At 40.9% G+C, this 20,235-nt stretch overlaps 1 protein-coding gene across 1 annotated transcript in view; it reads right to left on the bottom strand.

Annotated features, from left to right (window-relative positions):
- The window catches only part of Abca13 (ATP binding cassette subfamily A member 13), a 395,665-nt gene that overhangs the window by 171,604 nt on the left and 203,826 nt on the right, over nucleotides 1–20,235 (bottom strand). Inside the window, 1 exon segment of the mRNA XM_038325545.1 lies at nucleotides 4,945–5,050. Coding sequence (XP_038181473.1) covers nucleotides 4,945–5,050 — 106 coding nt within the window.

The raw sequence follows: 20,235 nt of genomic DNA, 5'->3' as shown, positions 1-20,235 counted from the left end.
ATAATATGGGCACCTCCAAGGCATACTGACCTAATGATGTATGGTTCAGCCTAGTAACCTGAGCTTAACCAACAGCAGATCATTATTTTGAAATGAGGCCACTGTTTGTTTTTCCTGAAAGTCAACTAGAATATACATACAAACATACATACATTTCTATAATGTATTATATATTAATAATGGATGCATTATATGGTGATTTGGATATATGTATTATGTGTGTAATATCATAATAAACCTTAGTTTAGTAGGCCTAGGACAAGCCATTTCATAGAAAGCAAAATGATCCGAAGACCCCATGGCAGGTGCTATGACTAGAAAGAAAATTTTGGTGTTAGAAGCACAGAGGTCTCGTGTAAGTCAGATAACCACTCTCAACTCAGGTTTGCCTGCAAATTAGCAAATAAGGATCAAATGAGAAAGCACAAGTACCTGGAAGGGCCCCACAATCAAGCCTAATGTGCTCATGTGGTTTAAAAAATGATAAATCCTTTTGCCAATGAGAAGTGACTTCTACCCACTGTGTAGACCCAGTAACACTGTGAAGTCCCAGACACCCAGACATCCATCTTCAAAACCCATTTCCATTGAGCTGCTGGGTCCCTATGATTTAAGGGCATATGTTTTATATTTTATTTCACCGGCATCAATCTTTTTGAGCTGTGAGTTACTTGGGAGCTGGCCCTTGGATGATATACAGCTTGTACAGAAGGAAGGGGCTCACAGAGACAGGTGGAGCCTGCAGTGGTCAACAATGAGTTATCCATCTAAGCATCCATAGAAGAGAAGGCCCTTGCCTAACAATTATTCTAGGAACTGAATCTCTCTAGTCTAGCTCATACCAGGGATGATGAGATGAACTAAATCAGTATATTTATGGGATTGTAGTGCCAGTCTCTCTAGCACCTCGACTTAACATTCTTCTAAAGTTGTACCTACTGAGGAATATTAATTTGAGTCCTACTGAGCTTTATGTAAGGATTTTATTGGCTACAATAAAAGCTGGCAAATGTAGGTGATCTCAAACCAAATTTGATTTAATGTGTCTTGAAGTCATTTCTTAATTAGCAATGAAAGACTTAAATACAGTTTTAAATTATATTCTGTCTAAAACTTTGTAATTTAAAAAATGAGACTGTGTTTCAATAACATATTAATACTAATAATGGAAGCATTTCTGGTTCCTGGACACTGCGCCTTTAAATTCAGACACAATTTTCACACATCATGTGGCATTAGCTCTTATTACACATTTCATTTCCAATACATTTACACAGATCTTCCCCAATATTCCCCAGGTTAGGAACATATAATTATCATTAATAAAAGGATGTGCTACCACAAGTGAAATATATATAGGGGAGGCATTTGTATTGTGTATTTTCTTGATAACAGTGTTTACAAGAGCCCTTTATCATCTTAGTACTAGTTTGAGATACATTATAATTCTATGATAAACATAATCCTATTGGTAAACAGATTAAAATGCATAAAATACATATAAATGGAAATTTAAAACGGAAAAATATTAGTTCAAAAATAAATATAGATAAGTCATTAATGACCAAAAAGGTGACTACAAAGTCCTAAGATACATAAAATAAGAACCAAAATGCTACATAAGCACCTGTATTGAAATTATATTAAATATGAATGGACTGACACATATACCTAAAGACACAGGATAACAGCATGATTAAAAGACAGGCTTCAGCTATGTGCTGCCTAGACAACACACAGTTTAGACTTACAGGAACATATAGACAGATTAAAATATTTGTACTAAGAATTTAATCATAGTGGATGAAACAGTTAAATACACATATAAGAACCAAACATCAGATCCCTTAAACATATAAAGCATTCACTTAGAGAAACAATGAGAATATAGAAAGCTCTATAGTAACAGAAATGTCAATATCCCACCTTCAGTAATTGACCAAAAAACCCTTTTCAGACCAGTAATATCAAGAAGAATTGAAGTTAAAGGCAAATGTCCATAAACTATGGAAGACACATGACTGACATAAATAGATGACTCCAATCAATACATCAGAGTATACATGAATTATAGTCATAAAATATGAAAAATTCTTACAAGTCAATAATAGCTTGAAACCACTTGAAAATTATTTGAGAAGGGAGTAGCAGATTAAACAACCCTATGATTATGAAAAAGACCTATAGAAACCCACTATTTGTAAGATAATTTAAAAGGATAATTTTAAAAAGAAATGGGGCAGTTTGAATGGCATTACTACATGGATGGGAAATGCTATTCCCAACAGACCTGGGATATCTAATGATGGAAACTGGATACCCTCTTCAAGTTACTATTCAAGCAAGGCCCTAGAATCCCTGCAAAAGAGCACGGTCTGTTGCTACTGTTCTTGGTTGTCCGGAATACCTAGATGATAAAATCCTATTGCTGATGATAACTCTTTGGTTGCAGAGCATGGTGAAATCAAGCGGGAATAAACTAAAAAAATCCTCCTTTCTGACTATTACAGGACAAGAAGGTGCTGTGCAGTTATGGGTGGAGAAAAAGGTAGTAACATTTTACCCAGCACCGGGCCTTGCGCACTACAATACTGACCTCAAGGAAGATGTGTCCGTTAGTGCAGTACTGACATTGCCAGTATAAGAGTAATCAATCAATATTCTAGAATGGCTGGGAAGTGAGGCCTACAGTTTCACATCTAGTTAAAGAGATTTTGGCAAGTAATGGTTGCTGGAGGAAGGGGAGTCAGTGTACTTTGGGGATGTGGCCAATATTAAGTTGCCAATATTCAGTGCATTACCTCATACCCATAAGCATAAGGTCCCTACAAATCTGATTCAGTGGGTTTTTTTCTTAACTTATAGAGGACATGTGGTCGGGATGTGCTGGGGAACATAGCAGAGTGGGAGGAAGAATGCAGGGTGGATATGACCAAGATGCATTGTATACTTGCATGAAATTATCAAAGAATAAATCAAATAGTAATGCAATTAATTGCAACAGTTATTTCTTCAAAGATTTATTAAACAGCCAATAAGCACATGAAGGAAAGCCCAGCATTACCAGTCAGTGTATTAGTAAGGACTGGGGAAATTGGAAACTTCAAGTCTTTGGCAAAAAATGTGAGTTATAGACAGATAACCGTCTTTCTCAATTCCTCAAGCACATGATCCAGCAATTCTATTGATAGGAATCTACTTACTGATAGGTATATACTCACCAAACACTAGGTTTAGGCACATATTCTAATGCAAAAAAAAAAAAGGAAACAACCGAAGTAAGTTTTCATCAACCGATGGGTGGGCAGGAGAATTTGGCATGTGCAAAGCAATGGGGTTTTAAATGGCAAGTGAAGGAAAACATGTTTATTTAGAAAATGATCACAAGGACTCGGTATATCATCCATCCACATACAATGTTCACACAGGCTAATCCAGAGAGCTAAGCTGTCTGCATCAAGTTTCTTAAGGCTAGAGGAATGGGAAGCCTACAGAGTGATGGATAAGTGACATAATTTTCTGTTTGAAGTATTAATAATCAATACAATCCAAGATAGAGTATAGTCATGGACGCACTTGAATAAAAAAAATAGTGTATTTAAAATGGGTACAATGTGGGTAATAAAAACCATATCTCAATAATACGTTAAAAACAATGGAGATGTATAATTCCTTGTTCCCATATCCGCCCTTCCTATATCCCAACCATCCTATTCCCCCAAGCTCTTCCCATCCTCGACTTAACACTTTTCTCTCCCCATCCCCCCCTCCCCCCATTCCACCCCACCCCCATGTTCCCATTTTTTGTCCGGCAATCTTGTCTACTTCCAGTATCCAGGAGGATAACTATATGTTTTTCTTTGGGTTCACCTTCTCTAGGAATTTTTTACGAATTATGAACTCTACAGCATGGACGGGCTCACTGTGAGCCTTGTCAGTTTGGTTGCTCACCTTCCTGGACATAGGGGGAGCTGGGAGGACCTTGGACTTAACATAGTGAAGGGAACCCTGATGGCTCTTTGTCTTGGAGAGGGGTGGAGTGGGGGTATGGGTGGAAGGGAGGGGAGGGAAGGGAGAGGAGGAGGGAAGGAGATGGAAATCTTTAATTAAAAAAATGAGGAAAAAAAGTAAAAAACAATGGAGATGTTTGACATAACTATTAGGAAAATGTAAATTAAGACCATAGTTAGAAGCCAAGTAAACATCAATTTTAACAAACAGTGTATGTGTCTTTTAACCTGGTAATAGCAAGAGGAGGAGAGGAAAAGAGGTATTTGCAACATTCACACGATGCTGCGGAGAACGCACTGGTAAACATCACATAACATTTAATTCTAGCAATTTATCCATGGTAGAGGGCATCTGTCCCTAAAGTCTGAAGTTTCTGAAGAAGAGGTGCTACCCTTCATCTCTCCAGAGACAGGCACTATGTATATTGGTGAATTGCTGCTAACATGTGACAGGAAGTGGCCTGGATCAGAACCACAATCTCTCCAGTGGAAACCAAGCCTTGATTCTGTCCAACTGCTGAAACCTGCCCAAGGAGTCTTCATGTAAACATTGGGACACAGGCTTATGAACACAAGGCTCATTTTTAGTAAACCCATTATTAGTAGCAAATACATAAACATGCCATAGACTTAAGAAGCATTGGCCTGTGTATAATGAAAGCAAACCAAGATGAACCAGGTTCATTATGCTAATTGTATATCCTGAGACATTTGTGATAAGCCAGTCATTCAGGAAAGATAATCTTGTCCCTTCACATGCCAGTATATAAATCTAAGCTCTCCAACTCTGATGTAAATCTTCTCAGACCCTCTGACCACCCACTTCTGCCCCTCCCCAGACTCTTGCTAGTTTGCCTTTTTAAAACAGATGTTAAATGAGGTTGGTTTGATAGCCTTGGCCTGGAACAAAAATACAAAAGGCAATGCTACTTACCGTGTTGAGAAGAGGGTCCAGCAGGTATCTCATTCTGAGGGTCTAACTTGGTTTCTGGAATGATGTGAGACTTTTTGTTGGTATCTTGCAAAAGCATCAAAAACACCTTTTGAAAATTAAGAGAGGAGATGCACATATTTTACATTTCTTCAAAAATTACACATATTTCCATTTATTTTGCTTCAGTCACCCATTAGGTCATAACACACACATCAAACACATCCTGTTTCATTGATCATTCCCCTAATTAGTGTAACTCTAAGACAGCATGGGACTCTCTAATTGATAGGCTTACCACAGGAAACAAATCTAACTGAAATGAGACTGCGAACCCACAGCAGTTACACAGGTGAGCAGGGCTGGTCAAATCCACCACACAGCTGGATGGGGGAAGGGCAGGAAACGGCAGCTGTGCTCAAGTCAACTTGATTTTGTGACTCAGTATGCCAGCATCTTAGAAACCTGAAACTTATGATCCACACATTTAAATATGGGGGTTTATTTAGGGTGCTTGCAAACACATCTATAAGAACCACCCACTGGCCGGGCGGTGGTGGCGCGCGCCTTTAATCCCAGCACTCGGGAGGCAGAGGCAGGCGGATCTCTGAGTTCGAGGCCAGCCTGGTCTACAAGAGCTAGTTCCAGGACAGGCTCTAGAAACTACAAGGAAACCCTGTCTCGAAAAAAACCAAAAAAAAAAAAAAAAAAAAAAGAACCACCCACTGAATGTGTATGCTCCCCCAGGGGTTAGGATATGCCGTGTCACTAAGGAAGTTAAGTTTTGGCTTATTGGTGCACTATTTAGTTAGAACTGGACCAAGTCGAAGCTTGTGTTTAAACCAAGTTTTGGCTTATTGGTGTACTATTTAGTTAGAACTGGACCAAGTCGAAGCTTGTGTTTAAACCCTGAGATGAGTCTCAATTCAACAAAAATATGATGAAGGGGCATGTGCATGAGTCAAGACAATGGGACTGTATGGGCTAGGGACAATGAAGCCTCTGACTGCATCTGAAGACCTGGGGGACATTTAAGAAGAGCTGAACTATGGGTCTCCAACATATACCGAGAGGGATGCTTTAGCCACACACAAAAAAGATACTCAGCCATGCAGGAGTGCAGGTCTATGGGAGAGGGCACAGGCTCCAATGATGGCAGTGCTGGGTCAACTCTGTGACCACGGGGACAGGGCTCACTGCCCAGGCTACAAGGATGCCTCATCTGTGAAACCAGAGTGTATCACTTCAGCTCATGTTTGGTAGACACTGGCTGCAGAGGCTTTGTGCAAACCCTAGAGTATTGTTCACACCGTCACTCCACTGTGCAAAAAAAAAGTGACCTGGAATCAAGGATGGGTGTGTGTGTGTGTGTGTGTGTGTGTGTGTGTGTGTGTGTGTGTGTGTAGAGATTAGCCATCGAGATTTTGGAGGACTGAGAAAGTCAGAGAGGGACAAGAAGAGAGAAGGAAGGGCAGAGGCAATCTCTGGAGCTTTTAGATCAGAAAAACATGGAGAATAGCGTCAGTCAATCATTTCTCCACTGCTGCTTGGACTTATCAGGTTTTATCTCAATTTCTGACTCCCAAGTTTGTATTAATACTAGAACGATTTGGAGTAAATGCTATATAGAGGCATACAGTATCTATGCTATCATTATGTCTGTAGCCGAGATTCACTGGTCAGAGGCATGGTGCACTGGCACTATAGCCTTGGAGATGTCGGTACACACACTTCTACCCCACCCCATCTCTGCACACATCTGTCACAGACACATCCACGAAGATCCAGGGCCATGGCCTGGCCTCACTTCTACAGTCTTACTCTCGCTGCCTGTCCAGCATCTAGTTCACACTCAGCCTGTCCACTCCCTTCCTGAACTTCTGTAATCAGCATTCTAAGTCTGGTTCCTTTAAATAAGCAAAGAGTCGTGAATTTGTTGAAGCGTTCCTGGCCTGACCCCTTCCACAGGAGACAGACGACACATGGAGAGGGCCCCAGAGACAGAAGCAGTGAGCGAGTGAGCCCACAGGGAGACACATATACTCTCTCTTCATGTGGTTAATTAGTTGGGACAGAATCCTACTGAGTAAAAGCTGCATCCTCAACACTGGTCAAGGTCAGGAGGTTTCATCGGATCTCAGGTAGCTCCCTCATTGGAAAGGTAACGCCTTTGCCAATTCTCGGCAAGATCTCCAGAAAAGCTGCAGCACTCACCCTGCTACAAATAAACACAGCGCTGACAAGAGAATGACACAGGGCATACATGCCAATCAGGAAGCCCTGGGCATATTACTTCATCCCTGTGACTTGGCTTCTTAGTGGGCTAAACAGTAATAACAAGGCACATGTTACAGGACTACTGGAAGCGGTAATACATTTTGAGAGAGACTGACGGGAGCCATGCTTGGCATGTAACAAGCTCACCATGTCTCGTCTGGACTTGCCAGAGGACACCCCCACATGATCTGCTTCATCATGTAATCCTCAAATCAATCCAATAAGATCAGTACTGCTATCCAGTGTAGATGAAGGTTGGGAGGATTAGCATAGTAATTACTCGCCCAGCAAATCCACACAGAAAGAAAATAGAGACAAGAGTGTGAACTGAGAATTACTCATTGAAGGAGACATTGTGTTGGACTTTTATTCTAAAAGAAAATGTTGCTTGATGGTCACATGTCACTATATCATAAAGCATATTTTACTACAATAGGTGCATGTTGCCATCTTCACGCCTCCTTTTCAAACTTCCCATCTTGCCCTACCCCTATAAAAAGCCTATGCGGATGGATATGTATGTGTCTAAGTCGGCAAATGCCATGCATGCATGCAAGCATGCCGTACCTACATATTGGGGAAAGAAGCAGAATAAGGACATGGGACAGGAATCTCAAAGGGCAGTGAGACATGGCATCAGAACAATCAGCACACTGCCCTTGTCAGTGTGCAGAGTGCGGAGTGTTTCTTAAGCTCTTGGCCTGTGAGAGGCATAGAGCAAAGCCAAGATTACATGGATGTGACGACTGCCATCTAGTGTTAGCTCTCCTTAGCTGCAGGCACACTGACCAGGGATTTCAGGGACTAAAATGTTAAAGGAGCCCAAGGGACAGAACAGAAGGGTCACATTTTCCAAAAACAACTTGAAACTGAATGCTGTAGGCAAAGGTCTGGGCTCCTGGTGTGGACATGCCTTTGTAGTTGGCTCTGTAAGGCCCGTGCTAAATGGAAGCAGTCAGTCTGCTGTTGCAAGCCTCCCTTTTTGGCGCAGTCTCAAGGAACCCAAACATCCAGAACGGGATAGAAAAGGTCAGGCTTTAATGAAACAAAATATATGAAAAGGTTTCCAACATGCCACTAGGTTCAGGAACTATAAGTCTCCATTTTCAAGTTCAAAGTCTTCCTTATCATTTGACATCTATTTTCTACAAAAGATAATCAATTTTGCTTCATCTGTCCCTTTATGAAAAAACACAAACTACTGTAAAAAAAAATTCTCGTTATAGGTAAGGTTATGAAAAGCCTTATGTTACAAACACCCTATAAAAAGGATATAAAGAAGGGATGAGCCCCCGAATAGGATATCCCGTGAGAGAGCTGAGCATCTATTATCCCATGTTTATGTTCTAGTCTAAGAAGTCCTCTGCTTGGAGTGGCATCATATGCATGTACCGTGTCTCCTTCTTTTGATGTTTTTTTCTAGCACTTGAAGATGAAAGTAGACCAGAGGGCTCAAATGGGCTGAATAATGCCCACACTGCTCTATCCTTACACAAAAACGTTAGATGCTCATCTCCAACCTCATCTAATAGTTCGTATCTCACTGGGATCACACCAGGCATCTCAATTAACCAAATCTTCTCAACTCCTCACACTACTCTGACTTTTATGCAAACAAAATGAATGCATGTGGAATATACAATGGTGAGGTTAAATCTCAGACACTAACTAGCAAGAAAGAAAATGAGCAAAAAGCAATATAGCTTTAAATGCAATGCTCAGGGGTTTTTCTATTCGTGTGTGTGTGTGTGTGTGTGTGTGTGTGTGTGTGTGTGTAGATTCTTCATTTGGGAACTTACGTCTCCTTAATTAAGAGAGGCTTCAGGGTGTGAGCCGGTTATGATGGTGCAGTGTCATCTGAGCCCTGATAGTGTTATCAATCCCTTGGGCTGGAGGGCAGTGGTTCAGCCACTGCACAATCCGTTTAAAGGGTACTGGCAAATAGTGTCCGACCCCAGGCGCAATCCACTCTCAAACTGTCAGTGTGATGGACTATACCGCAAACATGGTCAGCACACCCTGCCTTCGGCTTAGGTGCTGGAGAAACTGATGAGACTGATCCAGCCTCTCATGACAATAGAGTCGGGCTAAGAGATCACCTTGGCAGAAAATGGAATTGCCAAGCTTCAACTAAAACACAGCCCGGCTTGTGTTTTGTTTTTTAGTTTATCCTAAATGATATAATTTTGTCTTTCTTTTTGTCTTTTACAAACAAAAGACGACACTGTGTAAAGAGCGCAGATAATAAGACACCAGAGTTACTAGGAATTTTCCCGAAATGCAAGGCTCTGGGCAAAGCCGGCCTCTACTGTACCACACAGTAAGATGCACATGACAGCTCTCTGTCACCCACCGCACAGGAGCACCGCTGCCTGGGATGACTGTCACATCACAGCTAACACAGAACCCCAATCCAGGAAGCACATACTTCCTGGTGTGTCCTGCTTGTTCCTTTTTCTGGCCGCTGCTATATCACGGAGTCACTGTTTCCCGGCGGAGCATTCTGTAACCCTCTAGCACCCTCTGTCTTCTTAGAAAATACAGGTGCACCTTCTCATCCACAGAGGGGACATTTACCGGGTCCCGACATTAAGACGTGAAGATTTGGGTGCTCAATGTTCATCCTATCACATCATCAGAATATCTTTGAAAGAAGAATGTGGACTGGTTACATTCTTAGATACCCTGGAGACAGTAAATGACAGAGGACAGAAGAGAACATGCCATCATCCAGTACACTCCAATGTTAACTCCTGATTGTGGGCAATTTAAGGCCTTACTCTGCTTGTCCGTTCAGGGCAGGGGGTTGTAATGAGTTACATAAGGCACACACACACACACACACACACACACACACACACACACAAAACCCTCTAACTCTAGGTCAGACTCAGGACTTATGGCACCCCGAAATGGCTCTTTATAAACAGAAAAGGTCAAACATGGGCCCCAGGGCTCCAATATGATAGACTGAAACCACACTGTTTGAAACACAGCCAGCAGTCAGGAGTGCTTGACTTTGGGAGTGTTTGAAATCAAGAAGACTTAAGTACAAAACTGAACAACCTCAAAATAGTAAATATGCTGTGTTTTGATGAAATAAAATGAGTGAAAGGAAGGGGAAGGGAGGGGGGAGAGAAGGAAGAAGGGAGGGAGGAGGTGTGCTGTGGTGTTCTGAAGTCCTGAGGTCCTCAATGTTGAGAAGATAGGAATTCCTGCTGGGATGACCGATGAAGCATCCAACAGACTGCAGCTCACGGTCCTGATTACATCTTTAGCATTGCTATTGTCCTTATAAACAGCATGTGTGTGTTATGGGGCTGGGGTGCACGCTCATGAGCGTGTGATGAGCGTGCCCAAGCATGCCCAAGCAGAGCCCAAAACAGGACTTTATGCTTATCCATCAGCCACTCACTATGGTATAGTCTTGAAACCATGTCCTTATTAAACCAGAGACTTGTAATTAGTCTAAACTGGCTGGCCAGGAAACTCTGGGGACCTGCCCATCTCTGTACCCAAAGCTGGAGTCAAGAGGTACTTGCAGCCATGACTGGTTGTTTACATGGGTGCTGGGTATTCAGACCTGGATTCCCACACTAACAGAGCCGGCACTCTTCCTCACAACATCACCAGCCTTCCGGGTTGAATCTTGGTTCCTCCACATAGAGGGTTATGTCTCTTTGCAGTGGCTAAACTAGACAGGAGTTATTTATTCTTAGAAACTGACCTCCAAAAAGAAAGAAAATTTAAAAACAGATCAAACCCTACTTGATTTTCATCCCATGCTCAGGCTCTGCCTCTGGATGCTGCTGATTCATGTGGGGTTGACTGAATCATGCCCCACAGGAGTCCAAACCCACAGAGGCAGAGGGACAAAATGGACTCATTTTCTGGGATTTGAAAGGCTGGAAACTATCACCCGTCTTACCTTCCTACAATATTATTATATACAAATGAACAAAAAGTCCACCGTGGGCTACATCATAAGGTCCTAGCCATGCTGGGGTATCATATGAGTCCCTGCCTCAAGAAAGCAAAACTAAAACCACACAACAACAACAAAAACCACATGAGTAACATTCACCACGTTTGCCTTACACAAGAAATTGTGACCCGGCTTCAGAGTTAGTGGAAATGAGCCTCGTCTATACAGCCAAGCTCTCCTGCCATCCTTGGTCTTTGGTTCTCAACCCCACACAAAGTAAATCTGTCCTTTGGCAGCATCTTCCCTATGTTCAAGCAACAGTAGGAAATGCTTCTTTTGTTTACATTCATTTTAATTATTCACTGCAGTGTGTTTGTGCACATACATGTGTGCATGTGGCCTAGAATGTGTGTGGAGGTCAGCAGACAGTTGTTGGAGTCAGATCTTTCCACCGTGTGAGTCCTGGGAAACACGCCAGATGTCAGGCTTGGAATTGAGTGCCTTTACTGAGTTAACCATTTATTAATGAAGCTAAGGAACCATGCAATTTCAAATGTCAACATCGTGACTTAGAGATAGAGACCAAAATTTATTTTTTAAAAATGTGTTGTATTTTTTTTTAAAAGCAAAACCTGCTTTCTAGCTACACAGAGGCATGAGAACTACTTAGCAGGGTTTTTCAACTCCAAGAAAGTCATCAGGCAAAATTCAGGTAAACAAAGAGAAAGCACGCAGAGGAGCTACCTGACTAGGGGGTCGATAGCCACAGTAGTTGGTAGTCAATGCTCTTGTAAAGAGGCATTGACAGACTACACCAAACAAAAGAAAATTCTTTTAAAGGCACTTAATCACTTTGTAATTTAAAACAGCTTTCTCAAACCAATCCAAAGATAGTGCTATATTGTGTTTCATTAAATCTCATGTGCATTTTATGTATTTTAACCCTTGTCTGTGCTTTCCCCTAAGAAGACTGACCTCGCTAAAAACATGTGTGCCTCTATGAAAGAAGCAAAAAGAAATGCTCAGGAGTTAATAAATCAATATCTGTTTAGGACCTATGATGTAGACAAAAGCACAGACAAAATGAGGAAGGAGAAAATCACTTCAGGTGGTTGAACAAATGCATGCGACATCTCCAGAGCAATTGAGTTATTGTAGTGATTGTTAAGATGGCTAGAGAAGGGAGATCAATCTGGAGGAAAAATAATATACAGACATGAGTCACGTGGGTACATTATTCCTTTAAGAAGGTAGTTGGAATTAAAAAAAAAAAACAGCAACAACTGTGTTTTGAAAGTGATGAATCCAATGCTCTATGTAATCAATAAATTGATAGATTAGATTTTTACGGGGTGTAAATAAATAAACACATATTTTAAGAAAAGGTCAAAGGGAAAAGGAAAGAGGATTGTGAAATTTCCAAAAGCATAGAAACACATATAGGTAAAGCACAAATACAAATACTGAGAAAAAGAAAAGTTAATATGAATAGAGATATTTAAAATATAAGAAGAATTCTAAGTGGAAATCTAATGTAGCATTAGAAATAGGAAGGGCATTTTGGTGCAGCCTCAGCTTAGCTCTTTCCCAGCTGAGACTCAGTCTTTCCATTTAACCTGCCTGAGTTCCCTATGTCAGTCACCAGCCCACAAGAACACTTCCCACCAGAACCCCACAGAGGTCACATGAGGCTGCTCCCCACCCATCTCTCCAGACCATCTAAACTATCCAAACGTATTTTCTTCCTATAATAGCCTGCCTGCAGGAGCACCTCTTTTCACCTAAAATCATCTCCTGCGGACTCCAATCTTGATGTAGATCCCAGTCCCCAAACTCTATGCTGTAGCCCCTCACAGCCTTTACCCTCCAGCCTATATACACTCTTATGTGACACTCACAAACTCTGGTATAGAAGCCCTCTATACCAGAGACCTCATAGCCACCACACTTGCCCAGAATATAAAAGGGGCAGCTGCAACCAAAGAACACATACCCAACAAAGACAAGACCGAATATCAATACCAGGAATCAAAAACCACTGATCATTAATAACTTTCAATATTAATGAACTCAACTTCCCCAAAACAAGACACGGATAACAGAATGAATGCAAAAACAGGATCCATCCTTGCTCTACACCTAAGAAACACACCTTAGCATAAAGGATAGACATCTCCTCAGGATGAAAGGACAAATAGAGAAACCACATCCAATAGGAGTAAAGAGCATGAAATATTTAATTTCAGGGCAGTAATCAATAAAATAAAAGCAACAAAAAATAAAATTAATGAAACAAAGATTGGCTGTTTGAGAAAATAAATAGGATTGACAAACCCTTGTCCAAATGACCTGAAAGGTGGTGGGAAAAGGTAACAAAATTAGAGATGAAAAGAGGTGCATTAACAACAGACACCCAGACACCAGGGAAATCTAGAAAATCATCATAAGGGCATTATTTTAAAAAATACCTGTTGTTGGGGGCTATGGTCTGAGTTGATGTCCAAGGCTCCAGTTACCACAGAGGGCTGTGCAGATGCCCACAGTCTGGTCAGCTACCTGAGACCATGCTGGTATCCTGGGACCATGTTGCCATACGGCTCATACTGATCTGGGTGACCTTTGCTGTCACCCAAAACAATGCTGAAATCCAGGTCTAAGCTGCAGCTGAGGGCATGTCTGGGTCTGTGGCCCTATAACAGACAGGGTCTTTGTTGATATCGTGAATCCTATTAACAGTTAAGGCCCTGTGGATAGCTGGGGTCTGGTCAGTCACCTGAGACCATGTTGGTGTCATAAGGTCACACTGCCACCAGTATCGTACTGATCTGAGTGGTCTGCATGGTCACCTGAGTCATGGTGACATTCAGGCCTGAGTTACTGCTAAGGGCCATGGCTGGTTCCATGGTCGTGCTGCAGCTGGGACCCATATTACCACATGAGGTCATAGGAAACATGCATGCAGAAATCCAAGGACTATGATGATCAAGCATTACCCTTTGCTGACCCTAGGAGAGCTAGACATGCCCCTTATGGGAAAGCTGGCCATATAATCAGGAGAGATGGCTCCACCCCTCACTTAAAGAGGGGAAAGGTATGGTTCCAGCAGTCCAGACCAATCAAATCAGCTACAACCCAGACTCACATTCAGATAAGCAATTCAAAAGACTAGAACCCTAATGAAATAGAAGCAATAGTTAAGTCTACCAACCAAAAGAAAGCCCAGGGTCAGATGATTTTAGCAAAGAATTTTACTAGACTTTCAAAGAAGTGTTAATGCCAATACTCCTCAAATTATTCCACCAAAAATCCAACAGAAGGAACACTGTCCAATTTGTTTTGAGACCACAGTTACCCTGGTACCCAAACCACATAAAGACCCAACAAAGAAAGCAAATTACAAATCTATTTCCCTTATGAATATAAATGAAAAAATCTCAATAAAATACTTGCAAAGTGCATCAAAAACACATTAAAACTGTCATCCATATGATCAAGTAGGCTTCATTTCAGAGATGCAGAGATGGTTCAACATACGCAAACTGATAAATGCAATCCACCATATAAATGACAAAACCATATCATCATATCAGTAGATGCATTAAAAAGTCTTTGAAAAACTCCAACACCCCTTCATAATAAAAGTCTTGGAGAGATTAGGGATATAAGAGACATATCTAAACATAATAAAGGCAGTTTATAGCAAGCCCATAGCCAACTTTAACTTAAATGGAGAGAAACTCAAAGCATTTCCACCAAAATCAAGAATAACACTAGTGTGTCGACTCTCTTTATACCTCTTCAATAAAGTACTTGAAGTCTTAGCTAGAGCAGTAAGACAACTGAAGAAAATCAAAGGGATAAAAAATGGAAAAGAAACAGCCGACGTATCTTTATTTGCAGATGAGATGATAATATATATAGGTGACCCTAAAAATTCCACCAGGAAACATCTACAGCTGGTAAACACTTTCAGCAAAGTAGCTATATACAAAATTAATTCACAAGAATCAGTACCCTCCTATAAAAAAAAATGAAGATCATACAGGAGAAAAAAATTAGGGAAAGAACAGCTCTCACAATACCCTCAAATAATATAAAATATATGGGGTCAGTCTATACAAGCAAGTGAAAGACATATGATAAAAACCTTAAGACATTGAATAAGATATCAGAAGATGGAAAGATCTCCTGTGCTCATGGAGCAGTAGGATAAATATAGTAAAAATGGCCATCCTACCAAAAGCAATCAAACTGCAGATTCAATGCAATCCTAAAAAAATTCCAACATAATTCTTCACATATTTTGAAACAACAATTTTCAGCTTCATATGATGTCTGAGCTATGTTTTCTATTGCTGTGATGAAATACCATGACCAAAACCAAGATGGGAAGGAAAGGGTTTATTTGGCTTACATGTTGCAGTCTATCATTGCAGGAAGTCAGGACAGGAACTCAAATTGGGCAGGAACCTGGAGTCAGAAGCTGATGCAGAAGCCATAGAGAGGTACTGCTTATAGGCTTGCTCCTCAAGGCTTGCTCAAACTGCTTTAATTCAGGATCACCAGCCCAGGGATGGCACCACCACAATGGTCTGGGTCCTCTCTCATCAATCATTAATTTTAAAATGCCCTACATCCAGTTTTATGGAGGCATTTTTTAGCTGAGGTTCCCTGATTTCAAATAATTCTACCTTGTGTCAAGTTGTCATAAAACTATCTAGAACATAAGGAAATGCAGAGAAAGCCAGAATAGCTAAAAGTGATACTATTCATGAAAGAACCTGCTGAAGGTATCAGTATCCCTGATCTCAAGCTGTGCTACAGAAATATAATAACAAAACAGCATGGTATCGTCACTAAAACAGACATTAAATCAATGAAATTGAAGTGAAGACCCAGACATAAATCCACATGCCTATAAATTCCTGATTTTTTTCTTATAAAAAAGTCAGAAATACAAAATGGAAAAAGTAAGACAGTATCTTCAGCAAATGGTGCTGGTCAAACTGGACAGCTACATGTTAAAGAATCCAAAGGGATCCATCTATACTTATCACCCTACAAAAAAAAAAAACTCCAAATGGATCAAAAACCTCAATACTGAACCTGGTAGAAGAGAAAGTAGGGAATAGCCTTGAACTTATTGCACAGGAAAAGGCTTTCAGAACAGAATACTATTGGCATAGGCACTAAGATCAGCAGTTAATAAAAGGGACCTCATGAAACTACAAAGCTTCTATAAGGCAAAGGACACCATTACTGGGACAAGAGATAATCAACAGAATGGGAAAATATTTTTACCAATTATATATTTTATAGAGGACTAATATCCAAAATATATAAAGAACTAAAATAAACTGGATATAAAGAAAACAAATAATCCAATCTTAAAAATGAGTACATATCTAAATAGAGAATTTCCAAAAGAGGAAACTCAAATGGATGAGAAACACTAAGAAATGTTCAATAACCTTAGCCATTATGGAAATACAAATCAAAACTCCTTTCATATTTCATCTTACCAACAGTCATAGAGACTATGATCAATAAAACAAACATCAGCCCATACACTCGAGGATGTGAAGTACGAGGAACACTCACCCATTGCTTGGGGACTGAAAACATGTGTGATCACTATGGAAGCCAGTGTGGGGCTCCTCAGGAGGATGGGAATCGACCTGCCTCAACATACCACTATACCTCTCTTGGGAATAGACCCAAAGGATACTTCATCCTACTATAGAGACATTTACAAAAGCATGTCCGCTGCTTCTCTATTTATAACAGTCAGAAATTGGAAACAAACAAGATGTCACTCAATACAGCAATAGATAAAGAAAACAGGATACATTTACACACTAGATAATTACTTAGCAGAATTAAAAGAACTTCACAGGTAAATGCGTAGAACTAGAAAAAAATATATTGTCCCAAGTGAAATAACTCAGAAAGACAAATAGAATATGCACTCACTTATAAGAGGATATTAGCTGTTAAGTCAATGATAAGGAACCTATAATCTATAGAACCACAGAAGTTAAGTACAGAGTAAGAGATTTGGGGAATGGGGTAGATAGAGCTCCCTATGAAAAGGTAAATAAAATGCTTATGGATGGATGGATGGATGGATGGATGGATGGATGGATGGATGGATGGATGGCATGTGATTGGGGGACTGGAACAGAAGTACCAAGTGTAGAGGGGATAGAAAAGGAGACTAGAGAGGGAATATGGAGAGAGATAGCTAAAATTGAGTTTTGAGAGGTAGTATTGAAACCTTCTACAAAGAAAGCTTCCTAAAAATATACATAGATGAACCAGGCATGGTGGTGTATGCCTTTAACCCCAGCACTAGGGAAGCAGAGGCCGGTGGATTTCTGTGAGTTCGAAGCCAGCCTGGTTCACACAGCAAATTCCAGAACAACAACCAGGGCTGTTACACAGAGAAACCCTGTCTTTAAAAAGCATGAAAGTGATATAAATCAAACATGGAGAAGTTGACCCTTGACCCCTATAGGCTAGTATTCTTGGTACAGGAGGCTACTCTGCATGCTACCAAAGCAGAAATATAAACACCATCTCTGCCACAAACTCTTTGATTTACAATGGTATCCTGACTATAAAATATGCTGCTGGAATGCTTATACGAGTAAGCAACAAATCCCCACCTTGACTTCAGGCCCACACCACCACTTGGAAACCATACCAGACACTGCTTGGGTGACCAAATGCATGAGACTGGATGGCCCAGGGACCTAGGATAAAATCAAATACTGCTGTTTAAAAAATAATATGTAGCAACAAAATGACTCCTAGTGACATTCGGTTATACTCATAGATCAGTGCTTTTCTTAGCCATTATCAGAGAAGCTGATCCACTCACGCCTGAACACAAGAGACTGAAGCAGCATGGCCTGCATGGTTCTGCACCAGACGGGGTTCTAGAGATGAAAGGGAAATTATATGCTTGCCCTCACTGCTGGCCCAGAAGCTATCTCTAATTGGAAACTACTTGCACATAAAAATTCAGATATCTCCAAGTATCACTGGGAAAACAAACTAGTCTTTAGTGTAGGCGGCAAGCCCGTGGTAGATGGCCAACAAAGAAATGAACTCAACCACATCCTTGGAGGCTGTCTGTCTTACACTGTTATCGCAGGGCTTTTCTTTTCCTTTTTAAAAATTTTATCTTATATTTTATTTTATTTATGTATTTTTCTCTCTCATTTTACTTTATAGGTCTTTTTCCATATATATTATGGCCCCCAGTTTAGTGCTCTTATGGTACTCCTGAGAGGCAAATAGAAAGGTCTCTACATGTATACCTGCCTTTTCTTGGGCTCTTTATTTCTGTTTGCCTTGTCCTAGTCTGGTGTGTGAGTTTTTGTTTGATCTTACTATATTTTATTTCATTACTGTCCTTTCAACATCTGTTTGTGTTCTAATAAGAGACAGAAAGGAGGTGGATCTGGAATTGGGAGGAGTAGAGGGAAGGGTAACCATAATCATGAGGCATGGCATGAGGAAAAAAATTATTTTAAATAAAAGTGGGGGAGGGGAATGGTATAATCCTGAAATGATACACTATGCACGGAGTCTTCTTCCCACTGAATTTCACATTATGACTCTTTGCACAGTTTCCAGTTTCTCACGAAGGGTTGTGCCTGGGGCTATTGTTCCCCGTGAGACCAGGAGTGAGTGATGATGAAGCGGGCCTCTTGTTCAACTGCTCTAAGTCCCAGGCTGGCACCTGGAGCCTTCCCCCTCAACCCTTCCCATCATTCCTCGTCAGAACAAACAGCATCAAAGATACCCCCGCCAGACTCTGTACAGAATGCATTCCCCCATGGGCATCAGGTTCACCTTAGAGGTGGGACAAGAAAACACAGAACTCAGTTCTGACTTCTGGGTAAAATCTTCCAGAAACATCGAGCCCCAAATATACCAACAACAACAATGATGACATAATAATATAAAACTGACCAATATTTATGTCCTCACCGGCTTCAACAGACGGCAGCATTCTGTAGCCAGCCATGGTGGATTTTTCTATTTATCTTACTTCTCCCTAAAATACTTATAAGAGAAAATGGCTCAGAAAAAAATTCTGCTTACATGAACAACAAAAGCAAAGCAAGCACGCAGCCAGCGGGGCTGGCGCTCGTAGTCTCTGCAGACTCTCCACTTAATTTCCTGTGGCTGCAAGCCTAGCCAGACCTGAGAGTCTGACAGCAAAGAGGGAAGGAGGAGTATATGTACCAAGGAGAGCATAGAATTATCTTATTAATAAACATGCCTCTCAGTGAAAATTATATCTATCAACCTTTCTCGGGGCCTCTTCTTGCAATAGCATTGATAGATTGCATAAACCACAGTCGTTAACCAAGCGTCTCAAAGCCAAGCATCCACCTGGAAGATGAAGCCTCGCCTCACTGTTCTTAAACTGTGCTTAAACTCACAAAACATCAAAGGCAAGCATTCCCCAAGGGTTCACTCTTCTTACTGATAAATATTAACAAAGATTCTTGAAGTCTCTCCTTTTTTTTTTGATCAAATAAATGCTAATTACATGAAAGGGACGCGCACTCTTTCTGACATACAGGTGTAAGAGTAGAGTAGATGAGTATCTAAGTACAAGACAAATTTGTTCTTTCAATATGTGTTCTTCATCCAAAACACTGATTTGTCCCCAACATGCACAATGTCTCCTGCCCTAGAATGAGCACCTACTGAGCTTATGAACAAGTTCAGTTTCTCAGAACTAGACAAGGCAGAATGCAAACCTCGCAGTAACACAGACAGAAACTAAGAACAGCCCCTCCTTCCACCCAAAAGACCCAGGATATGAAGCAACTGTTGGAGGTGACAGCACTTTGTTTCTATAGGAAAACGGACATGTGCTGGCTCAAGGTCCCAGCTAGTCAAACATTAGCCTTCTTATCCGGTATTTGGACGTGTTTTCCAAGCTTCAGAAGCGGTAACAGCTGGTTTCTTAGTTACATTTCAGTATGCAGTTCAATGAGCCACAGTCCCATAAATCTGCATTCAGGGAGGACAGCTGACCAATCCCAACTGCCACAATAGGAGGAAAA

The sequence above is a fragment of the Arvicola amphibius genome, chromosome 1, assembly GCF_903992535.2.
Source record: "Arvicola amphibius chromosome 1, mArvAmp1.2, whole genome shotgun sequence".
Lineage (NCBI taxonomy): Eukaryota > Metazoa > Chordata > Mammalia > Rodentia > Cricetidae > Arvicola > Arvicola amphibius.
Note: the sequence above shows the minus strand (reverse complement) of the source record. Positions and strands in the feature narration are given on the sequence as shown.